At 49.8% G+C, this 23,169-nt stretch overlaps 1 protein-coding gene and 1 long non-coding RNA gene across 2 annotated transcripts in view; both read left to right on the top strand.

Annotated features, from left to right (window-relative positions):
• Nucleotides 1-14,349, top strand: part of LOC140305275 (neuronal membrane glycoprotein M6-a-like) — a 34,113-nt gene extending 19,764 nt beyond the window's left edge. The window contains exons 2-7 of the mRNA XM_072384047.1: nucleotides 1,819-2,011; nucleotides 2,574-2,730; nucleotides 3,951-4,104; nucleotides 10,006-10,082; nucleotides 10,156-10,221; nucleotides 13,319-14,349. Of these exons, the coding sequence (XP_072240148.1) occupies nucleotides 1,819-2,011; nucleotides 2,574-2,730; nucleotides 3,951-4,104; nucleotides 10,006-10,082; nucleotides 10,156-10,221; nucleotides 13,319-13,471 (800 nt within the window). The 3' untranslated portion in view covers nucleotides 13,472-14,349. The remainder of the gene's footprint in view (nucleotides 1-1,818; nucleotides 2,012-2,573; nucleotides 2,731-3,950; nucleotides 4,105-10,005; nucleotides 10,083-10,155; nucleotides 10,222-13,318) is intronic.
• A 5,857-nt stretch (nucleotides 14,350-20,206) lies between these two features.
• LOC140304929 (uncharacterized) lies at nucleotides 20,207-21,654 on the top strand. The gene is made up of 2 exons (XR_011915302.1): nucleotides 20,207-20,515; nucleotides 20,720-21,654. It is a non-coding gene; the product is annotated as an uncharacterized lncRNA (long non-coding RNA).
• The last annotated feature ends 1,515 nt before the right edge of the window (nucleotides 21,655-23,169 follow it).

Genomic DNA, 23,169 nt, shown 5'->3' on the forward strand with positions numbered 1-23,169 from the left:
CTCTTATCACTGATATTCTGACCTTAACCTTGCAGTTTGGTGCCTAAACCTTAACATTTCTGTTGTTTGAATGTCCATTTCCAGCTGTCGTGGCGCCTTCTTGCACAGCAGTTAGAACAGATGAGATTTTCTGTGGGAAAACCTCCGTAACTTCCTGTAAACTTCCTCTTTCACAGCAGTGTGCAGCAGCCTCATATGCTCACCTGAAGACGAAGAGCCTTAAATCACAAGTTAAGAATCAAGCTAAACGGTTGTTGCTTTCAGAGACAGTTGCAGATGCTAAATGACGTTTAGCCTCCCGTTAAGTCACCCCCCCACACTCCTCCCTTATCTGGCTGCAGCTACAGTAAAATCACAGGCAGAGTGAGTCACTTGATGAAGCCTGAGCTGTTGGTGCAGTTATGTAATGTGGCAGGTGCAGAGCTGCAGCTAATGAGTCCAAAGGAACCTCCACCAGCAGCGAATACTGTGGATGCAACATCCTCTGGATTACTGCTGGAGCACAGGTTGAAGCTGAAATGTGTATTTCTACAGTTCAGGACACTTTCTTACAGAGTTATAGGAGTTAAGAGCTCTGCTCTCTAACAGGAGAAGCAGATAATCTGCAGCTTCATGGCAGGAAACAGCTTCTCGGTTGTTAGAGTTTAACCAAACAGTTTGCAGTCTTTTTCTTCTTCTCACGTCTGATAAACAGCTTCTCGGTTGTTAGAGTTTAACCAAACAGTTTGCAGTCTTTTTCTTCTTCTCACGTCTGATAAACAGCCTGTGGAGCGGTAGCAGGATCATCCTTTAACTCGTGCTGTTGGTGCACTGGCAGATTCCCCCGGATTCTGCTCATTAAAGGCAGCTAAGCTGCAGAAATCCTGGCTGCACTGAGCAGAGAGGGTCCTGGTTTCACTGATTCAGCTGCTGCAGATTACCCTGTGCTCCAGAGCTGAAGTATTATTCAGGCTTTGTCTGCTAATATTAATTTCCCCTCAGTAAGCTGCTAACCAACCCGGGGTAAGAGAAGCTGAAGCTTTGTGTCTGTGTTGGCGTTAATAAAGCTGCACTTTCTTCTTCTTTGCTGCTCAGAGGAAGAATCGTGGGAGTTTCTGCCATCGATCTCTCCTCAGTTCCCTTTTTAGAACATCTTAACTCGTCTGAATCTTCCTCCATGTTTGAGGGTTTCTTCCAGCCTCTCCATCCATCCGTCTTCTACACCCGCTTAGTCCGTCGGTCGGGGGGGGGGGGGGCTGCAGCTACACCTTTTGCAGTTTAGATTGGCATGAAGCAAAGATCTTGATGGAAGTTTTCAGCTCAGCTGTCACAGTACTGTATGTCTTTACCACGTTTTCATGTGTCTGAGTGGGATTAAAAGTAATCAAAGTGAAAGTGGAACTTTGGGTACTGCTCTGCAGCATCTGGACCTGATGGTGCAGAACAGATAAAAGACAGGCTGTGTTCAGTCAGAGGCTTCTTCAGCTCTGCACAGTAACTGCTGACAGTGTTGAAATGTATCCTGTAATCTAGCAGAACCTGTTAACCCAGCCGCTTAATTCTTCCGACGCTTTCATTGTGCATATTTTTCTGTTTATTTAAAGGTTTTCTGTGGTCATGACACAGTTTGTGTGTTCTGAAGCTGATTAAAATGAGGGAATGCTGTTTAAAAAGTACATATTTATTCATTCTAAAGCCCAGAACCAGATCCGGTGCCTTTGGCTGGGTTGAGGACGCCTGTTATTTCCCATAATGATGTCTGGACCGCAGTGTTTAGGAGTGTTTCCGCTGCTGTAATCATCACAGGAGCGTGTTAAAGAGGTCCCTGTTTGTGTCCAGGCTGTAAGGAGTGCTGCGAGCGGTGTGTGGGCAGCCTGCCCTGGGCCTCTCTCATCGCCACCATCCTCCTCTACATGGGCGTGGCCTTGTTCTGTGGGTGTGGCCACGAGGCTCTGAGCGGCACCGTCACCATCCTGCAGAACTACTTTGAGGTCATCAGAGCTCCTGGAGACACTCTGGACGTGTTTATCATGTGAGTGACCGTCTGATAAAAGCTTTTCATGCAAACTCAGCCCAACGTGCAGCAACAGCAGGGCAGCCGGGCCTGAATCTGACACTTTCACACTTCTCCCTGCCACAGGTGGCGCTGTTCAGGTGTTACAAACCGCTCAGGGGGGGGTATTTAAGGCTCAGAGCAGTGGGGAGAACACGGCTCACATCCTCATTCCTTCATGATTTCCAAACTACGGCGCGGCTCGAGGGTCACATTTAACTAATGTGCCAATGTTCATCATGTGACTTTGAGAGGAACTTTCACTCTCTCGTCATCTGACAGCATTGTTATTGATTACTGATAATAATCAGCAGTTATCTGCTGATCAGTCCAGAGGCCCCGCCCACTGCCTCACGGGCCTCCAGCAACACCTCAGAGATGTTTCTGGCCTCCACACATGATGATTAAGCTGAAGAGGCGCAGCTTCCAGTGTGCAAACATCAAGATGCAGCAGGCATGTAAACAGATGAATCCCTGGCACTGACTGTGTGTGTGTGTGTGTGCACGTGCCTGTGGGCGTGCACGTGTGTCCTCTCCACAGCATCGACATCCTGAAGTACATCATTTATGGCCTGGCAGCTGGATTCTTTGTGTTTGGAGTGCTGCTGCTGGTGGAGGGATTCTTCACCACTGGAGCCATCAGGGATCTGTACGGAGAGTTCAAGATCACCGCCTGCGGCCGCTGCCTGACCGCCTTCGTAAGGAAACTCTGAAAGTCACAGAAAATAATCATGTTTTAGACAACAGGTGCAGCAGGTGAAATAATCATATTATCACAGATATGTTGGGTGGGTCAAAAGTAATAAAACCGTTAAAGAACAGGCCGACAGATGGAAAGATGGAGGAGTTTAACCTTTTAACAGGCAAAGCCCGGCTTTACGTCACTCCCCCCTAACCGGGGGGGGTTCAGGGTCCAGACTGTGCAGAATCTGGACTTTGGATCAGGAACACAGAGAAACCTCTTCCACATATTTATGTTCATAATTCAGAAACAGGAAGTCTGAACAGAGATCTGAATGATTTCACAGCATCCGCCAGACAGAGGCAGACAGACGTGCACGTGCTGCTGTTAGTGCACGTGCTGCTGTTAGTGCACGTCATTTCCACGTACGGCTGGGCGCGTGAGAAAACATTTCTGTTAATGCGTGTGTTCGCCAAAAAATGCATGAATGTTAGGTGTAGTCGCTCCGCGTCGTGTGATTACAGCGTGCACGTGCACGTGCGCGTGAGCGTGCACGTGAGTGTGCGCGGGGACCATCGTAAAGCGTAGTTTATACTTCTCCATCGTTTTGAGGACGTCGACGTGGATTCCTCCACCTTAAGGGCCGTTTAGGCTCCAAATGGTGGAGAATTTAAATGATTCTTTATCGTAGCTCCGCCGGAGCGCCTCCTAAAACTCTAAGGGCTGTGATTGGTCGGCTCAGAACGTAATTTCCGGTCTTAATGTCTGAACACGGCCAAGAAGCTTGTTGACATTTAAAATGATCTAAAGTAAATTTGTTCATCCAGGCTGTAAAGCTGGATGAACAAATCCCCCCCCCCCCCCCCCCCCCCCCGCAAACGTCTTCTCTTCTTCTTCTCTGTCTTTACAATTTAAGCATTTGTTCTTCATTATTGATGAGCTCCAGCTGCAGATACAGCTGCTGCACCCCGGTTGCCATCGGTTACTGTTGCTAACTGTGACCGGAAGGAAAAGCAAAGATTCGGCTCTAACCTGAAACCACACAAACACACGGAGACGCCCCCTAGAGGCGTGGCGGTGAACTGCAGAGCGACGCGTTCCCCCGACGCAGAGCTTTGAAAGCTCAGTGACGGCGTCACGGCGTCACGGCGGCGGCGTGGACAGGACTCACATTAAACCACCTTCAGCCTCTGAACGGTTCGGTCGCTCTGACTCATCCTGTCTCTCTGCTCACAGCTGATGTTCCTGGCCTACCTCTTCTTCCTGGTGTGGCTCGGAGTGACAGCTTTCACCAGCCTGCCGGTCTTCATGTACTTCAATGTTTGGTCCATGTGTCAGAACAACAGCTCGGTGGAGGGAGCCAACCTCTGCCTGGACCTGCGCCAGTTCGGTAGGTCTGATAATGATGTGTCCATCTGCCCTGATGCAGAAAGGTTCAGACCTTTTATAAAACCTGTATATTTGGGTTTTTCCCCATAAATCTACCTGCAATAACTGTTCAACTGGTTTAGGAAAGATCTTAAACTGAAACTTGCTGCTGAGATCATCCCAGCCTCCGGTTTCTCTGAGCAGGTTTTCCTTAAGAACTGTTTATTTATACTTTCTTTGGCTGCATTCATCCCTCAGTTCGGTTCCCTCTAACATGATGCTGCCACCACCGTGCTTCACTGCAGGGATGCTGTTAGCTTAAAAACGTTTGCGTTCTGGTCAGTCAAGATCAAACCAATGATAACATCTCCTCAGTTCAGTTTAAGTTAAACCAGAGGTCAGAGCAGAGGTCAAACCTCCTTTTAAGGAAGTTTAAACCAGGACACTGAAGAAAAAGAACGGACAGATGCAATGAAAGCAGGTAGAAAAGTCTGTTCTCACGTTTAGTTTTGCTCTCATGTGGAGAAGCTGAAGCCTGATTTAACAGAATAATTAATAATGGCTCCAGAGTTCATGTTGATAATACTAAACCTGTCCTAAACCTGCCAGGTGTCAAACAGCAGTTTCTCACCTGTGTTCCCCCCCTGTGTTCCCACCTGTGTTCTCACCTGTGTTCCCCCCTGTGTTCCCCCCTGTGTTCCCCCCTGTGTTCCCACCTGTGTTCTCACCTGTGTTCCCCCCTGTGTTCTCACCTGTGTTCCCCCCTGTGTTCCCCCCTGTGTTCCCACCTGTGTTCCCCCCTGTGTTCTCACCTGTGTTCCCCCCTGTGTTCCCCCCTGTGTTCCCACCTGTGTTCCCCCCTGTGTTCCCCCCTGTGTTCCCACCTGTGTTCTCACCTGTGTTCCCCCCTGTGTTCTCACCTGTGTTCCCCCCTGTGTTCCCCCCTGTGTTCCCACCTGTGTTCCCCCCTGTGTTCCCACCTGTGTTCTCACCTGTGTTCCCCCCTGTGTTCTCACCTGTGTTCTCACCTGTGTTCCCACCTGTGTTCCCCCCTGTGTTCCCCCCTGTGTTCCCACCTGTGTTCCCCCCTGTGTTCCCACCTGTGTTCCCACCTGTGTTCCCCCCTGTGTTCCCACCTATCCACCTGTGTTCTCACCTGTGTTCCCCCCTGTGTTCCCACCTGTGTTCCCCCCTGTGTTCCCACCTGTGTTCCCACCTGTGTTCCCCCCTGTGTTCCCCCCTGTGTTCCCACCTGTGTTCCCACCTGTGTTCCCCCCTGTGTTCCCCCCTGTGTTCTCACCTGTGTTCCCCCCTGTGTTCCCCCCTGTGTTCCCACCTGTGTTCCCCCCTGTGTTCCCACCTGTGTTCTCACCTGTGTTCCCACCTGTGTTCCCACCTGTGTTCCCCCCTGTGTTCCCCCCTGTGTTCCCCCCTGTGTTCTCACCTGTGTTCCCCCCTGTGTTCCCCCCTGTGTTCCCACCTGTGTTCCCCCCTGTGTTCCCACCTGTGTTCTCACCTGTGTTCCCCCCTGTGTTCCCCCCTGTGTTCCCACCTGTGTTCCCCCCTGTGTTCCCACCTGTGTTCTCACCTGTGTTCCCCCCTGTGTTCTCACCTGTGTTCTCACCTGTGTTCCCACCTGTGTTCCCCCCTGTGTTCCCACCTGTGTTCCCCCCTGTGTTCCCACCTATCCACCTGTGTTCTCACCTGTGTTCCCCCCTGTGTTCCCACCTGTGTTCCCCCCTGTGTTCCCACCTGTGTTCTCACCTGTGTTCCCCCCTGTGTTCTCACCTGTGTTCCCACCTGTGTTCCCACCTGTGTTCCCACCTGTGTTCCCACCTGTGTTCCCCCCTGTGTTCCCACCTATCCACCTGTGTTCTCACCTGTGTTCCCCCCTGTGTTCCCACCTGTGTTCCCCCCTGTGTTCCCACCTGTGTTCTCACCTGTGTTCCCCCCTGTGTTCTCACCTGTGTTCTCACCTGTGTTCCCACCTGTGTTCCCCCCTGTGTTCCCACCTGTGTTCCCCCCTGTGTTCCCCCCTGTGTTCTCACCTGTGTTCCCCCCTGTGTTCCCCCCTGTGTTCTCACCTGTGTTCTCACCTGTGTTCCCACCTGTGTTCCCACCTGTGTTCCCCCCTGTGTTCCCACCTGTGTTCTCACCTGTGTTCCCCCCTGTGTTCCCACCTGTGTTCCCACCTGTGTTCCCACCTGTGTTCCCCCCTGTGTTCCCACCTGTCCACCTGTGTTTCCACCTGTGTTCCCCCCTGTGTTCCCACCTGTGTTCCCCCCTGTGTTCCCACCTGTGTTCTCACCTGTGTTCCCCCCTGTGTTCTCACCTGTGTTCCCACCTGTGTTCCCACCTGTGTTCCCACCTGTGTTCCCCCCTGTGTTCCCCCCTGTGTTCTCACCTGTGTTCCCCCCTGTGTTCCCCCCTGTGTTCTCACCTGTGTTCCCACCTGTGTTCTCACCTGTGTTCCCACCTGTGTTCCCACCTGTGTTCCCCCCTGTGTTCCCACCTGTGTTCTCACCTGTGTTCCCCCCTGTGTTCCCACCTGTGTTCCCACCTGTGTTCCCACCTGTGTTCCCCCCTGTGTTCCCACCTGTCCACCTGTGTTTCCACCTGTGTTCCCCCCTGTGTTCCCACCTGTGTTCCCCCCTGTGTTCCCACCTGTGTTCCCCCCACTGAGCTGCTGGGAACACTCGAACCTTTTTTACCCTTCAGCCTCATCGATGCTCCTTCCATCTCTGTGGATTCTTTATAAACTCTGTGTTATTGAACCTGATCTGTAACCCTGATTGAACACCTGATCGAAGTCCATAAATCTACAGAAACACACCTAAAGCACGTTTTCACCTTCCTTATCGTGGGTTCATTGAATGATTATTGACTGAAATAACCTTATTTGAACTTCAGCGTTGCCCTGCTGCAGGCTTTCCTCAGTCTGAGACATTAATCCCAAACAGTGAGGTTTTAAAGACAGTCCTCTTGTGATTTGGAAATGGTGTCAGTGGTCCAGTTTTCTGAGAAGCACCTGATCACATGCTTGGATCAATCTGCCGAGCACAGACAAATCGGTGATGACTCATCAACATTTCAAATGGCAAACATGATGGAAAAATCAGCATGTGAGCCTCAGGAAAGCCAAACTGGCAGTGAAAAGGCTTGGTGTCCCGTGATGACAGGTGTCCTATGATGACAGGTGTCCCATGATGACAGGTGTCCCATGATGATAGGTGTCCCGTGATGACAGGTGTCCCGTGATGACAGGTGTCCCGTGATGACAGGTGTCCTATGATGACAGGTGTCCTATGATGACAGGTGTCCTATGATGACAGGTGTCCCGTGATGACAGGTGTCCCGTGATGACAGGTGTCCCGTGATGACAGGTGTCCCTTGATGACAGGTGTCCCTTGATGACAGGTGTCCTATGATGACAGGTGTCCTATGATGACAGGTGTCCCATGATGACAGGTGTCCCATGATGATAGGTGTCCCGTGATGACAGGTGTCCCGTGATGACAGGTGTCCCGTGATGACAGGTGTCCTATGATGACAGGTGTCCTATGATGACAGGTGTCCTATGATGACAGGTGTCCCGTGATGACAGGTGTCCCGTGATGACAGGTGTCCCGTGATGACAGGTGTCCCGTGATGACAGGTGTCCCGTGATGACAGGTGTCCCGTGATGACAGGTGTCCTATGATGACAGGTGTCCCGTGATGACAGGTGTCCCGTGATGACAGGTGTCCCGTGATGACAGGTGTCCCGTGATGACAGGTGTCCTATGATGACAGGTGTCCTATGATGACAGGTGTCCCGTGATGACAGGTGTCCCGTGATGACAGGTGTCCCGTGATGACAGGTGTCCTATGATGACAGGTGTCCTATGATGACAGGTGTCCCGTGATGACAGGTGTCCCGTGATGACAGGTGTCCCGTGATGACAGGTGTCCCGTGATGACAGGTGTCCTATGATGACAGGTGTCCTATGATGACAGGTGTCCCGTGATGACAGGTGTCCCGTGATGACAGGTGTCCCGTGATGACAGGTGTCCCGTGATGACAGGTGTCCCGTGATGACAGGTGTCCCGTGATGATAGGTGTCCCATGATGACAGGTGTCCCGTGATGACAGGTGTCCCGTGATGACAGGTGTCCCGTGATGACAGGTGTCCTATGATGACAGGTGTCCTATGATGACAGGTGTCCCTTGATGACAGGTGTCCCGTGATGACAGGTGTCCCGTGATGATAGGTGTCCCGTGATGACAGGTGTCCCGTGATGATAGGTGTCCCGTGATGACAGGTGTCCTATGATGACAGGTGTCCCATGATGACAGGTGTCCCATGATGATAGGTGTCCCGTGATGACAGGTGTCCCGTGATGACAGGTGTCCCGTGATGACAGGTGTCCTATGATGACAGGTGTCCTATGATGACAGGTGTCCTATGATGACAGGTGTCCCGTGATGACAGGTGTCCCGTGATGACAGGTGTCCCGTGATGACAGGTGTCCCTTGATGACAGGTGTCCCTTGATGACAGGTGTCCCGTGATGACAGGTGTCCCGTGATGACAGGTGTCCTATGATGACAGGTGTCCTATGATGACAGGTGTCCCTTGATGACAGGTGTCCCATGATGACAGGTGTCCTATGATGATAGGTGTCCCATGATGACAGGTGTCCCGTGATGACAGGTGTCCCGTGATGACAGGTGTCCCGTGATGACAGGTGTCCCGTGATGACAGGTGTCCTATGATGACAGGTGTCCTATGATGACAGGTGTCCCTTGATGACAGGTGTCCCGTGATGACAGGTGTCCCGTGATGACAGGTGTCCCGTGATGACAGGTGTCCTATGATGACAGGTGTCCTATGATGACAGGTGTCCCTTGATGACAGGTGTCCCGTGATGACAGGTGTCCCGTGATGACAGGTGTCCCGTGATGACAGGTGTCCCGTGATGACAGGTGTCCCATGTGAAGTTACGCAGCATTTTGTCCCTAAGGTGGCTTAAATGCTGCTTCTTTTGGATGTAAACCTTGTATGTCCCGAGCTGTTTTCATCTAAAGTCACATGACATCGTGACGTGTGCTTACCAGGTGAAGGGATCGTATGAAGGTGAGTCTCGCTTACCTGCAGAAGCTTTACCTGCAGAAGCTTTACCTGCAGAAGCTTTACCTGCAGAAGCTTCACCTGCAGAAGCTTCACCTGCAGAAGCTTCACCTGCAGAAGCTTCACCTGCAGAAGCTTCACCTGCAGAAGCTTCACCTGCAGAAGCTTCACCTGCAGAAGCTTCACCTGCAGAAGCTTAATAAAATACAATATTAATAAAACACAGATTTAAAGGGCAAATAACAGCATCAAATTCCACAGAAAGAAAAGAAAATGAGAGAAAGTTTCTGCAGAAAAGTGGAAAATCACACTTTGCTGCTTCCTCAGCAGCTTTCAGGGCAGAGTGACCCAGTTCAGGTTCTGTTACACCGAAACGAAGGCTTTAAAGAGTCAGAACTCCCAAACCATAACAGGGATAATACATTTTGATTAGATGTTGGTGGAGAACACACGGCTTATGATGCAGATTTATTAAAGCTGAATATGCACAGGTTGCACTGAAGTGTTCCCAGCAGGCAGAAACTCTGGTTCACTTCAGGCTCATTCTCCTCCTATTAATTCCACATCTTTGTTCATATTTCCAGTGTATTTCCTTCACATGCTGCAGTGGTAGCATATGATTTACATGATGTAATCACAGCGCTGTCCACCATGTTGTTCTCATAAAAGCAGAAGGCGCAGCAGAGGCGTTCTGTTGGCTTGTTGTGCTGCCACCTACTGTTCAGCAGCACACACTGCAGGCAGAGCCCCTGCTGCTGCAGCAGAGGTATTCCTCAGAATAAGAGTTTGAGCTGACAGTGTTTGTGTTCATCAGGAGCTGTGACCATCTCTGAGGAGAGGAAGGTGTGCACAGGGTCTGAGAAGTTCTCCAAGATGTGTGAATCCAACGAGGTGAGAGTAAGTGACACAGATGTAAAGCAGAAGTTTCCCTGCCAGAAAGCCTGATTCCCTGTTTGTGTTGCAGCTGGACCTGACCTTCCATCTGTTTGTGTGCGCGCTGGCGGGAGCGGGAGCTGCTGTCATCGCCATGGTGAGAACAACTTTCTGAGGATGCTCAGAGGAAGCTTAAAAAGGACCTGAGCAGAACATAGTCCAGGGTATCCATGCTCTGAAGTGGAGCTGCATGTAAAAACAGAGTTAAATGAACGTGGTAACAGCGTATTAACTGTGGAGATGCAGCTCTGCTCCCACAAACTGCAGATCTATGATGTGGACCCCAAACATTCACCTTTAATATGAATCTAAATCCACAGATGGAGGCATCAGAGGACGCTTAATAAGCATCCGTGCTGCATGCAAACTGGGCTCATAAGGTGTCCTAATTCTGTCTGTCTTCCCTTATCGATCCAGAATCTTCTTCTCTTCTCTATCTCTGACGAAGTCGGTTTATTGTTCCCTCAAACTTCAAAGAAAAGCTCATCCACAGCCGCTGATTCCTTCACTTTCTCCTTCCTCATCACCCTCTTCTTCTCTGTTCCTTTTATGGTAGCTGGAGATAGTTTTTTAGGCCTGACACTTCTTCTTTTCTCCTCCACTTGTCCAGTTTCCTCAAATGTTTTAAGGACACACTGCACACCATGCTGAGATATGCCAAGTTTTCAGCTAATAGCTCTTTGGGAATCACCTTGTTGCTGCAGAAATCCTATTTTCTGTCTGTCAAACTGTGTTTTCTTTGCTGTTTTTCATAGATGCAGCTAAAGAAATGGGAACAAATGATGTGTCTTTGTGACAGGCTGCTGGTAACAAAGTGCCTAAAGATCCAGTTTAAAATGGCTTCTTTGCTAAGTTGTCTGTTCTGTGTCGACACAACACTGGTTCATCCCTTGAGTTAGGAGCCTTTTTTCTGCCTGAATGCTTCATAGCTCAGAGTTAAGTGGCTGAACAAAGAAAAAACACTGAAAATGCTCAGGAACAAGGACTGAAGATGAGGGGAAAAGCAGAAAATGTCCAAAGAAAAACTGTGAAAGAGCTTCAGAAAGCTGCAGAACTGTTGATCAGGACACTTTAAAGGTTTCAGAAAGCTGCAGAACTGTGGATCAGGACACTTTAAAGGTTTCAGAAAGCTGCAGAACTATTGATCAGGACACTTTAAAGGTTACAGAAAGCTGCAGAACTGTTGATCAGGACACTTTAAAGGTTACAGAAAGCTGCAGAACTGTTGATCAGGACACTTTAAAGGTTACAGAAAGCTGCAGAACTGTTGATCAGGACACTTTAAAGGTTTCAGAAAGCTGCAGAACTGTTGATCAGGACACTTTAAAGGTTTCAGAAAGCTGCAGAACTGTTGATCAGGACACTTTAAAGGTTTCAGAAAGCTGCAGAACTATTGATCAGGACACTTTAAAGGTTTCAGAAAGCTGCAGAACTGTTGATCAGGACACTTTAAAGGTTACAGAAAGCTGCAGAACTGTTGATCAGGACACTTTAAAGGTTACAGAAAGCTGCAGAACTGTTGATCAGGACACTTTAAAGGTTACAGAAAGCTGCAGAACTGTTGATCAGGACACTTTAAAGGTTACAGAAAGCTGCAGAACTGTTGATCAGGACACTTTAAAGGTTACAGAAAGCTGCAGAACTGTTGATCAGGACACTTTAAAGGTTTCAGAAAGCTGCAGAACTATTGATCAGGACACTTTAAAGGTTTCAGAAAGCTGCAGAACTGTTGATCAGGACACTTTAAAGGTTTCAGAAAGCTGCAGAACTATTGATCAGGACACTTTAAAGGTTACAGAAAGCTGCAGAACTGTTGATCAGGACACTTTAAAGGTTACAGAAAGCTGCAGAACTGTTGATCAGGACACTTTAAAGGTTACAGAAAGCTGCAGAACTATTGATCAGGACACTTTAAAGGTTACAGAAAGCTGCAGAACTGTTGATCAGGACACTTTAAAGGTTTCAGAAAGCTGCAGAACTGTTGATCAGGACACTTTAAAGGTTTCAGAAAGCTGCAGAACTGTTGATCAGGACACTTTAAAGGTTTCAGAAAGCTGCAGAACTGTTGATCAGGACACTTTAAAGGTTTCAGAAAGCTGCAGAACTGTTGATCAGGACACTTTAAAGGTTTCAGAAAGCTGCAGAACTGTTGATCAGGACACTTTAAAGGTTTCAGAAAGCTGCAGAACTGTTGATCAGGACACTTTAAAGGTTACAGAAAGCTGCAGAACTGATGATCAGGAGACTTTAAAGGTTTCAGAAAGCTGCAGAACTATTGATCAGGACACTTTAAAGGTTTCAGAAAGCTGCAGAACTGTTGATCAGGACACTTTAAAGGTTTCAGAAAGCTGCAGAACTGTTGATCAGGACACTTTAAAGGTTTCAGAAAGCTGCAGAACTGTTGATCAGGAGACTTTAAAGGTTTCAGAAAGCTGCAGAACTGTTGATCAGGACACTTTAAAGGTTTCAGAAAGCTGCAGAACTGTTGATCAGGACACTTTAAAGGTTTCAGAAAGCTGCAGAACTATTGATCAGGACACTTTAAAGGTTTCAGAAAGCTGCAGAACTGTTGATCAGGACACTTTAAAGGTTTCAGAAAGCTGCAGAACTGTTGATCAGGACACTTTAAAGGTTTCAGAAAGCTGCAGAACTATTGATCAGGACACTTTAAAGGTTTCAGAAAGCTGCAGAACTGTTGATCAGGACACTTTAAAGGTTTCAGAAAGCTGCAGAACTGTTGATCAGGACACTTTAAAGGTTTCAGAAAGCTGCAGAACTGTTGATCAGGACACTTTAAAGGTTTCAGAAAGCTGCAGAACTGTTGATCAGGACACTTTAAAGGTTTCAGAAAGCTGCAGAACTATTGATCAGGACACTTTAAAGGTTTCAGAAAGCTGCAGAACTATTGATCAGGACACTTTAAAGGTTTCAGAAAGCTGCAGAACTGTTGATCAGGACACTTTAAAGGGAGGGAAACAGGAAGAAACAAGGCTGATCAGAGTTAGTTTGTTCAGGTAATAAAAATGAATGAAGCTAAATGATTTTCTGCAGCTCGTATCTGCAGTAGATCATAAACTTTACGAGGACAGAAACGGAGAAACTCTTAAATAATCATTAATCTGCTGCTAAATATCGCTGAGGTGCAAACTAACGCTATGACTTCATACATGTGAAACCTGACCTCTGCCCCTCAGGTCCACTTCCTGATGGCTCTGGCTGCTAACTGGGGCTACCTGAAGGATGCCAGCCGGATGCAGAAGTACGAGGACATCAAGTCAAAGGAGGAGCAGGAGCTGCACGACATCCACTCCACGCGCTCCAAAGAACGCCTCAACGCCTACACATAAACACGCAGCCGCCAGAAACACACACTTACCTGTCAGACACACACACACACACACACACAGCCACAGAAAACATGAAGCTACGCGCCGACATTAGATGAAAACAGATGAATGATGAACACGCCGTCACCTCTTCATCCTCGTGTCTGCTGCAGGTCATCGGCTGCGGCGCTCCGTCCGAACACATATTTAACTCCACCTAAAAATGAGGAACTCCGTGATGATGCTCAACAAGACATCCTCAGCGTCTAAATTTACTAACTTTTCCATGTCAAACGCCCAACTTTAAGGAGAATAATGCAAAGAAAGGACCTTCGAACCAGGAAAAACTGCAGGAAAAGTCTTAAATCTTATTTTCTTACGGACAGTATTTGTTGAAACCAGCAAAACAAAGAAAAACCAAAAATGAACGACCAGAAAAACCCAAAGAGAGTTTAATTCCTCGCGGTTCATCGGGCCGCGGCGGCGTGCGTTTGCGCGCCTGATGTCGCCGAAGCCGACAATCCACAGCAGACACGTGAATGAGTTTGGTGTGCATGAGCTCATCATTCCCTGACCCCTCCCACAACCTGCAGCACACACACGCACACGCACACATGCACACGCACACACACGCACACGTAGATGTGACTGGATGGTCGTGTTGTGCAGGCAGTGTTGTTCGGTGGTGTCATGCTGTGTCGTGTCGTTTCACCACTTTATGACTGGTGTTGCAGAGAAATAAGGTCCCCGAGGAAATGTGTGCCTCCTGGCTACAAATGGGAACTTTTCCTCTTCCTCCTCCTCCTCCTCCTCCTCTTCTTCCTCCTCCTTCTCCTCCTCCTCTTCCTCTTCTTCCTTCCTCCTCCTCCTTTTTCTTCTTCTTCCTCCTCTTCCTTCTTCCTTCTTCCTCCTTTTTCTTCTTCTTCCTCCTCTTCCTCCTCCTTTTTCTTCTTCTTCCTTCCTCCTCCTCCTTTTTCTTCCTCCTCCTCTTCCTCTTCCTCCCCTTCTTCATCTTTCCTCCTCTTCCTTCTTCCTTCCTCCTCCTCCTCTTCCTCTTCTTCCTTCCTCCTCCTCCTTTTTCTTCTTCTTCCTCCTCTTCCTTCTTCCTTCTTCCTCCTTTTTCTTCTTCTTCCTCCTCTTCCTCCTCCTTTTTCTTCTTCTTCCTTCCTCCTCCTCCTTTTTCTTCCTCCTCCTCTTCCTCTTCCTCCCCTTCTTCATCTTTCCTCCTCTTCCTTCTTCCTTCCTCCTCCTCCTCTTCCTCTTCTGCCTTCCTCCTCCTCTTCCTTCTTCCTTCCTCCTCCTCCTCTTCCTCCTCATCTTTCCTCCCCCCCCCCCCCCCCCCCCCCCCCGACCTCTGACCTCTTTGTCTCGAGCCCAGTTTCATTAGTCGTTGTCGTTCCACACGTTCTTCTTACGGGTTCAGTTTTTCAAAATAAAATGCACTTAAACCAGCTAAATGTGAAGATGATCACTTTTTACCGGACAGAGCACTTTGGGATTTCAAACAGCTGTTAACTGATGAAACAGGGCTCCCTCCGCCCCCCCCCCCCCCCCATCCCCTGATTGTATAAAACGTGTAAAACTTGTCCTCAGAAACAGCACATCTTAGCAGCACAAAGTCTTTTTGTCTTATTCTCATCAGTCTTTGGGATTTTGCCCCAGTTTTGGTTATTTCTGTGATTTCAGCACCGAGGGTATTTAAAGGGGCGGGGCTTGGGTGGGGCTGGGTTATGTCACACGTTCATGTTATGAATCTGTATTTCAGTGATTCTGCACACACACACACACACACACACACACACACACGTGCGCACACACCAGTCATCTTGAAGGTTTCGTTCCGTTACTTTTTATCAACAAGCCCGAATGAGACCAAACGTTCTTTGGAAGTTAGTTTTGACAGAGAAGCAGAGGAAGGATCAGATGGATCTCTGAGCGGCTTGGAAGGCGGAGCTTATTGTTCTTCTCCTTAAAGCACCTTTTGGTCCTTGTGAGGAGTTCAGAACGTGTCTGATGAGGGGGGCGAGGCTCAGATGAATGATCCAGAGAACAGGCTAAACCTGTTCAGGAAGGATCTGCTTCACTCTACAGTTTCATGGGTTCTTATTTGGTGTCTTACAGAAGATCTCCTCAGGTTCTTCTGGGTTTGATGCTGTAATCTGGATCTTCTTGCATCAGCGGAAGCTGGTTGGGTTTCTGGAAGCATCAGCTGAAATATTCGGTGTCTCGGGTGATCCTACGAGCTTTAATGAGGTCAGCTGGAGTTCTTCTCCTTGGTTCTTGAAGATGTTCCACTCTAAGTGGAAGGATCAACTTCAGTCCGGTTGGCCTTATTCAGGCTCCTCGGATCACCTGAAACGAGCTTGTTCTGACTCGGGTTCTGGTTTCTTGCTGCCGCTGCAGCCAGAAACGCCCCTGATGAGCAGCTCAGGCTCTGTCGGATGCTGTTCCCCGCATCACAGGAGGAATATTCCCTTTTCAGGGCCGTTGTGTTCACTTTGCATTCAGTTGTGTTGCCATCGGGAAGCTGAGGAGTCTCTATCTGCCAGTAGAGATGCTGAGAAGGATTTCTGCATGTGATGAAGATGGTGATGACGTCCGTTTGATTTGATGAGACAACCAGCGTGCACTCTCACGTGCACACACACACACACACACACACACACACTCCAGCACCACCTTCACTCTGAGCCATAATTCGTTGCTCTTTTTCTTTCCACTGATGACATCTCACTATTTTATTATCAACTTTTAATCTTTGAAACTTTTTAAATGTGAAATCATTTAATTAGAAAAGAGAAATGTGTGTTTTTTTCTTTCTGTGTGTGCAGTCCGAAGCACTGTACCTGCTCTGTATAAAGATATACATATATGTGAACCAGTGGAGGTGAGCAGCCGGGAGGACGACTTCCTATCGGTTACAGAGTCTGGAGGAGGCGGCTCAGTCCCAATGTCCTGAGCCTCTGCTCCCTGCAGGAAGCTGCATTTACACGCACCAGCCCTGCAGCAGCCCTGCAGCAGCGGGTGGAAGCTGCATTTAAACACAGCAGCCCTGCAGCAGCCCTGCAGCAGCCCTGCAGCAGCAGGTGGAAGCTGCATTTAAACACAGCAGCCCTGCAGCAGCCCTGCAGCAGCAGGTGGAAGCTGCATTTACACACAGCAGCCCTGCAGCAGCGGCTGGAAGCTGCATTTACACACAGCAGCCCTGCAGCAGCAGGTGGAAGCTGCATTTAAACACAGCAGCCCTGCAGCAGCCCTGCAGCAGCAGGTGGAAGCTGCATTTACACACAGCAGCCCTGCAGCAGCGGCTGGAAGCTGCATTTACACACAGCAGCCCTGCAGCAGCAGGTGGAAGCTGCATTTAAACACAGCAGCCCTGCAGCAGCAGGTGGACGCTGCATTTACACACAGCAGCCCTGCAGCAGCAGGTGGAAGCTGCATTTAAACACAGCAGCCCTGCAGCAGCAGGTGGACGCTGCATTTACACACAGCAGCCCTGCAGCAGCAGGTGGAAGCTGCATTTAAACACAGCAGCCCTGCAGCAGCAGGTGGAAGCTGCATTTAAACACAGCAGCCCTGCAGCAGCAGGTGGAAGCTGCATTTACGCACAGCAGCCCTGCAGCAGCGGGTGGAAGCTGCATTTAAACACAGCAGCCCTGCAGCAGCAGGTGGAAGCTGCATTTAAACACAGCAGCCCTGCAGCAGCAGGTGGAAGCTGCATTTAAACACAGCAGCCCTGCAGCAGCGGGTGGAAGCTGCATTTAAACACAGCAGCCCTGCAGCAGCAGGTGGAAGCTGCATTTAAACACAGCAGCCCTGCAGCAGCAGGTGGAAGCTGCATTTACACACAGCAGCCCTGCAGCAGCGGGTGGAAGCTGCATTTAAACACAGCAGCCCTGCAGCAGCAGGTGGAAGCTGCATTTACACGCACCAGCCCTGCAGCAGCCCTGCAGCAGCGGGTGGAAGCTGCATTTAAACACAGCAGCCCTGCAGCAGCAGGTGGAAGCTGCATTTAAACACAGCAGCCCTGCAGCAGCAGGTGGAAGCTGCATTTAAACACAGCAGCCCTGCAGCAGCAGGTGGACGCTGCATTTACACACAGCAGCCCTGCAGCAGCAGGTGGAAGCTGCATTTAAACACAGCAGCCCTGCAGCAGCGGGTGGAAGCTGCATTTAAACACAGCAGCCCTGCAGCAGCAGGTGGAAGCTGCATTTAAACACAGCAGCCCTGCAGCAGCGGGTGGAAGCTGCATTTAAACACAGCAGCCCTGCAGCAGCAGGTGGACGCTGCATTTACACACAGCAGCCCTGCAGCAGCAGGTGGAAGCTGCATTTAAACACAGCAGCCCTGCAGCAGCGGGTGGAAGCTGCATTTACACACAGCAGCCCTGCAGCAGCAGGTGGAAGCTGCATTTAAACACAGCAGCCCTGCAGCAGCGGGTGGAAGCTGCATTTACACACAGCAGCCCTGCAGCAGCAGGTGGAAGCTGCATTTACACACAGCAGCCCTGCAGCAGCGGGTGGAAGCTGCATTTAAACACAGCAGCCCTGCAGCAGCCCTGCAGCAGCAGGTGGAAGCTGCATTTAAACACAGCAGCCCTGCAGCAGCCCTGCAGCAGCGGGTGGAAGCTGCATTTAAACACAGCAGCCCTGCAGCAGCGGGTGGAAGCTGCATTTAAACACAGCAGCCCTGCAGCAGCGGGTGGAAGCTGCATTTAAACACAGCAGCCCTGCAGCAGCAGGTGGAAGCTGCATTTAAACACAGCAGCCCTGCAGCAGCAGGTGGAAGCTGCATTTAAACACAGCAGCCCTGCAGCAGCAGGTGGAAGCTGCATTTAAACACAGCAGCCCTGCAGCAGCAGGTGGAAGCTGCATTTAAACACAGCAGCAGGTGGAAGCTGCATTTAAACACAGCAGCCCTGCAGCAGCGGGTGGAAGCTGCATTTACACACAGCAGCCCTGCAGCAGCAGGTGGAAGCTGCATTTAAACACAGCAGCCCTGCAGCAGCAGGTGGAAGCTGCATTTAAACACAGCAGCCCTGCAGCAGCAGGTGGAAGCTGCATTTACACACAGCAGCCCTGCAGCAGCAGGTGGAAGCTGCATTTAAACACAGCAGCCCTGCAGCAGCAGGTGGAAGCTGCATTTAAACACAGCAGCCCTGCAGCAGCAGGTGGAAGCTGCATTTAAACACAGCAGCCCTGCAGCAGCAGGTGGAAGCTGCATTTAAACACAGCAGCCCTGCAGCAGCAGGTGGAAGCTGCATTTAAACACAGCAGCCCTGCAGCAGCAGGTGGAAGCTGCATTTAAACACAGCAGCCCTGCAGCAGCAGGTGGAAGCTGCATTTAAACACAGCAGCCCTGCAGCAGCAGGTGGAAGCTGCATTTAAACACAGCAGCCCTGCAGCAGCAGGTGGAAGCTGCATTTACACACAGCAGCCCTGCAACAGCGGGTGGAAGCTGCATTTACACACAGCAGCCCTGCAGCAGCGGGTGGAAGCTGCATTTACACACAGCAGCCCTGCAGCAGCAGGTGGAAGCTGCATTTAAACACAGCAGCCCTGCAGCAGCAGGTGGAAGCTGCATTTACACACAGCAGCCCTGCAGCAGCGGGTGGAAGCTGCATTTACACACAGCAGCCCTGCAGCAGCGGGTGGAAGCTGCATTTAAACACAGCAGCCCTGCAGCAGCAGGTGGAAGCTGCATTTACACACAGCAGCCCTGCAGCAGCGGGTGGAAGCTGCATTTAAACACAGCAGCCCTGCAGCAGCAGGTGGAAGCTGCATTTAAACACAGCAGCCCTGCAGCAGCGGGTGGAAGCTGCATTTAAACACAGCAGCCCTGCAGCAGCAGGTGGAAGCTGCATTTAAACACAGCAGCCCTGCAGCAGCAGGTGGAAGCTGCATTTACACACAGCAGCCCTGCAGCAGCGGGTGGAAGCTGCATTTAAACACAGCAGCCCTGCAGCAGCGGGTGGAAGCTGCATTTAAACACAGCAGCCCTGCAGCAGCCCTGCAGCAGCAGGTGGAAGCTGCATTTAAACACACCAGCCCTGCAGCAGCCCTGCAGCAGCGGGTGGAAGCTGCATTTAAACACAGCAGCCCTGCAGCAGCAGGTGGAAGCTGCATTTAAACACACCAGCCCTGCAGCAGCCCTGCAGCAGCAGGTGGAAGCTGCATTTAAACACAGCAGCCCTGCAGCAGCAGGTGGAAGCTGCATTTAAACACAGCAGCCCTGCAGCAGCCCTGCAGCAGCAGGTGGAAGCTGCATTTACACACAGCAGCCCTGCAGCAGCGGCTGGAAGCTGCATTTAAACGCAGCAGCCCTGCAGCAGCAGGTGGAAGCTGCATTTAAACACAGCAGCCCTGCAGCAGCAGGTGGAAGCTGCATTTACACACAGCAGCCCTGCAGCAGCGGGTGGAAGCTGCATTTAAACACAGCAGCCCTGCAGCAGCAGGTGGAAGCTGCATTTAAACACAGCAGCCCTGCAGCAGCAGGTGGAAGCTGCATTTAAACACAGCAGCCCTGCAGCAGCAGGTGGAAGCTGCATTTACACACAGCAGCCCTGCAGCAGCGGGTGGAAGCTGCATTTAAACACAGCAGCCCTGCAGCAGCAGGTGGAAGCTGCATTTACACACAGCAGCCCTGCAGCAGCGGGTGGAAGCTGCATTTAAACACAGCAGCCCTGCAGCAGCAGGTGGAAGCTGCATTTAAACACAGCAGCCCTGCAGCAGCAGGTGGAAGCTGCATTTAAACACAGCAGCCCTGCAGCAGCGGGTGGAAGCTGCATTTAAACACAGCAGCCCTGCAGCAGCGGGTGGAAGCTGCATTTAAACACAGCAGCCCTGCAGCAGCAGGTGGAAGCTGCATTTAAACACAGCAGCCCTGCAGCAGCAGGTGGAAGCTGCATTTAAACACAGCAGCCCTGCAGCAGCCCTGCAGCAGCAGGTGGAAGCTGCATTTAAACACAGCAGCCCTGCAGCAGCAGGTGGAAGCTGCATTTAAACACAGCAGCCCTGCAGCAGCAGGTGGAAGCTGCATTTAAACACAGCAGCCCTGCAGCAGCGGGTGGAAGCTGCATTTAAACACAGCAGCCCTGCAGCAGCCCTGCAGCAGCAGGTGGAAGCTGCATTTAAACACAGCAGCCCTGCAGCAGCCCTGCAGCAGCAGGTGGAAGCTGCATTTAAACACAGCAGCCCTGCAGCAGCCCTGCAGCAGCAGGTGGAAGCTGCATTTAAACACAGCAGCCCTGCAGCAGCCCTGCAGCAGCAGGTGGAAGCTGCATTTAAACCAGCTGCATGCCGGTAGATGAACTGACAGTAAACACGTGTAAAAGTCCCACTGAGGCGTCAGAGCCTGTGATGTTTGGCACCAGCTGATACCTCAGCCTGCTTTAAGAAGCTGCAGCTCAGCTGCTGAGCCTTCAGGTTTCCATCTGGTCGGACGTGTAAATGCAGCCGAATGTGACAAACAGAAAATTCCAGGTGTGTCGCAGAAGGGAGACTCCAGCAGACTCCTGTCCTGTTCAGGTGTGTCTCGGCTGCAGACAGTCAGTATTTTTAAGGGTCTAGTTTTACAGTAACAGTATTCTATCATTTCATTGCCTGACAATGGATGTCTTGTCAGTGTTTTTAACCTCAGATAAAAGAAAAAATAGTTTTTTGTGCACTTATTGACCATTGTGAGCTCTCTCTCTCTCTTATTCTTGGTGTGTAAGTGCATTGAGCTCCCCGTTGAGGGACCCGTGTATAGTCTTGCAGCATTGGTTATAACCTGAAGAAATAATGGTGAAAACGAATGAACTCATAATAATGAAGATAATCTTATTCTACATAAAAAAGACAGTGAATCTAGTTGTTGTTTGTGGCATGGTTATGCATTCAATGGTCATAATTTTAATGATTAAAATGAGACAAAAAAAATCCTTCTTTTCCACTGACGCCGTTCTGCTGTTTCCTTTGATTTTCCACTTTCAGTGTGCAGTATCGCAGTTCCTGTTGCTAATGGTGTTGCTAAGCTAGCTTGCTTGCTCAGTTGTTTACCACCAGAGCAATATATTGTAGCAGTTTGACTAAATCAAGGTGTAAAACAAGAAATCCATCCCCTTAAACTTCTGGCATACAAGTGCATGACTCTCTGATTGCAAGTCTTAAGTGATATGATTATGGTGTTCTGTATTGTTTATCCTAATAAAGCGGATTTGCAGATGTGGTGTAATGTATTGCTCTGGCCACCCACCATCCTGCTCTCACCCCTGCTCACATCCTCCTCCTCCTGCAGGCGTTTAGGCTCCACTTACCAGATTAAATCCACACAGAGACAGCTCAGCTAAAACCATGTGAAGGCTTTGGACTGAGATGGCTGCTGCTTCACCGGCAGACATCAGGGTCCTGAAGCCCAGAAAAGACCCAAAATGTCTCATTAACTTTTGAAGAAAGATCAGATCTGCATCCTCAGGGTGTGTAAATGTAGCCTAAACGAAGCCAAAGCTGCCCGTCTCACAGGAAAACAAGTCACAAACTTCACTGATTCCTTGTTTCAAAGATCTGATTCACGGGTTTGACCGAAGCAGCGAGTTGTCCAGGGGGCAAAGATTGTTTTCCTCGCCTGAGAAATGTGGTTTTAGTCCTAAAACAGTGCAGCTGCTGTGCAGGGACTCAGAGCCCAACCCTTTCTGAGCCCCTCCACCCGTTGAATGTGACACACTGATTGTTTTGTGACCTTTTCCTTGGCTGACCCTGTGCTCTTCGTGTCCATAAAAGCTCGTGGCGCGGTTTTTCTGTGAGGCGGCTGCTTCTGGGCGAGCTTGTGAGCAGCTGGGTTCACTCTCCTTGTAACCGGTGTGTCTCGTGTGCATCCTGCTTCCTCGGTGTCTGCCACGGCTGAACATGGGCTCAGAAACCATTCCAGGATCACAAACTGACCGTGTCAGCGTGATAAAGCATGGAGTCCAGCCCCTGTGAGGAAGATTTGACCCGTTTCTGCAGCTCCTGAAGCCGGACGATCAGATCCTCTGTGCCTGAGCAGCTTCAGCTCTTGTCCATCATGAACTGAACGCGTCTCACAGCTGATGTTTCAGATTCATGCGCTGAGTCGGTTGGACAGAAGCCTGTTTTTCTGTTCTCCATAGTGTTCTTTTTGTACGTCGCGCAGTAGCAGGCTTTATCTGATTCACTCCTCCATTTTTGTACATATCTGTGCCAACAGCTTGGGCAGACAGTGGCTTTTTTTATTTGTAAAGACATAAACTTGCTTGCATATATAAATAAAATGAAATAAGACACTTGTGTACTTGTTAAAAAGGGAACATCTGGAGTTTGTCTTTATTTCACATTGGATCGAGTTGAAATGTGATGTTTTTACCTCAGAACCGGAGCAGAACAGAACCATGGGACTCTTTACGCTTTAATCATCATTTATAGATGCAAATGAAGCTCCTGAATAAATACAACTCATCTGTACTCTGAACCCACAGCAGAGTGAGATGTTTTCAGCCGTCTGACTCCATCCGATGGACTCGTTTCATTTAGGAATATAAAGTCGTACTTTAGGGGAACGTGGAAAACTGCAGTCTGAATGCATTCAGAGAAGACTCTGGAAATCATTTCTCTTTGTAGAATAAAGGCTCAAACAAATAAAGAAATGATAGACTGAAGGTTTTTGGAATAAATATACTTTTTACTCATAGAAATAAAGCAACTCTGACGGTTCCACAGGCCGAT

This window comes from Leuresthes tenuis, unplaced genomic scaffold, assembly GCF_036924035.1.
Source record: "Leuresthes tenuis unplaced genomic scaffold, fLeuTen1.0.hap1 SCAF_4, whole genome shotgun sequence".
Lineage (NCBI taxonomy): Eukaryota > Metazoa > Chordata > Actinopteri > Atheriniformes > Atherinopsidae > Leuresthes > Leuresthes tenuis.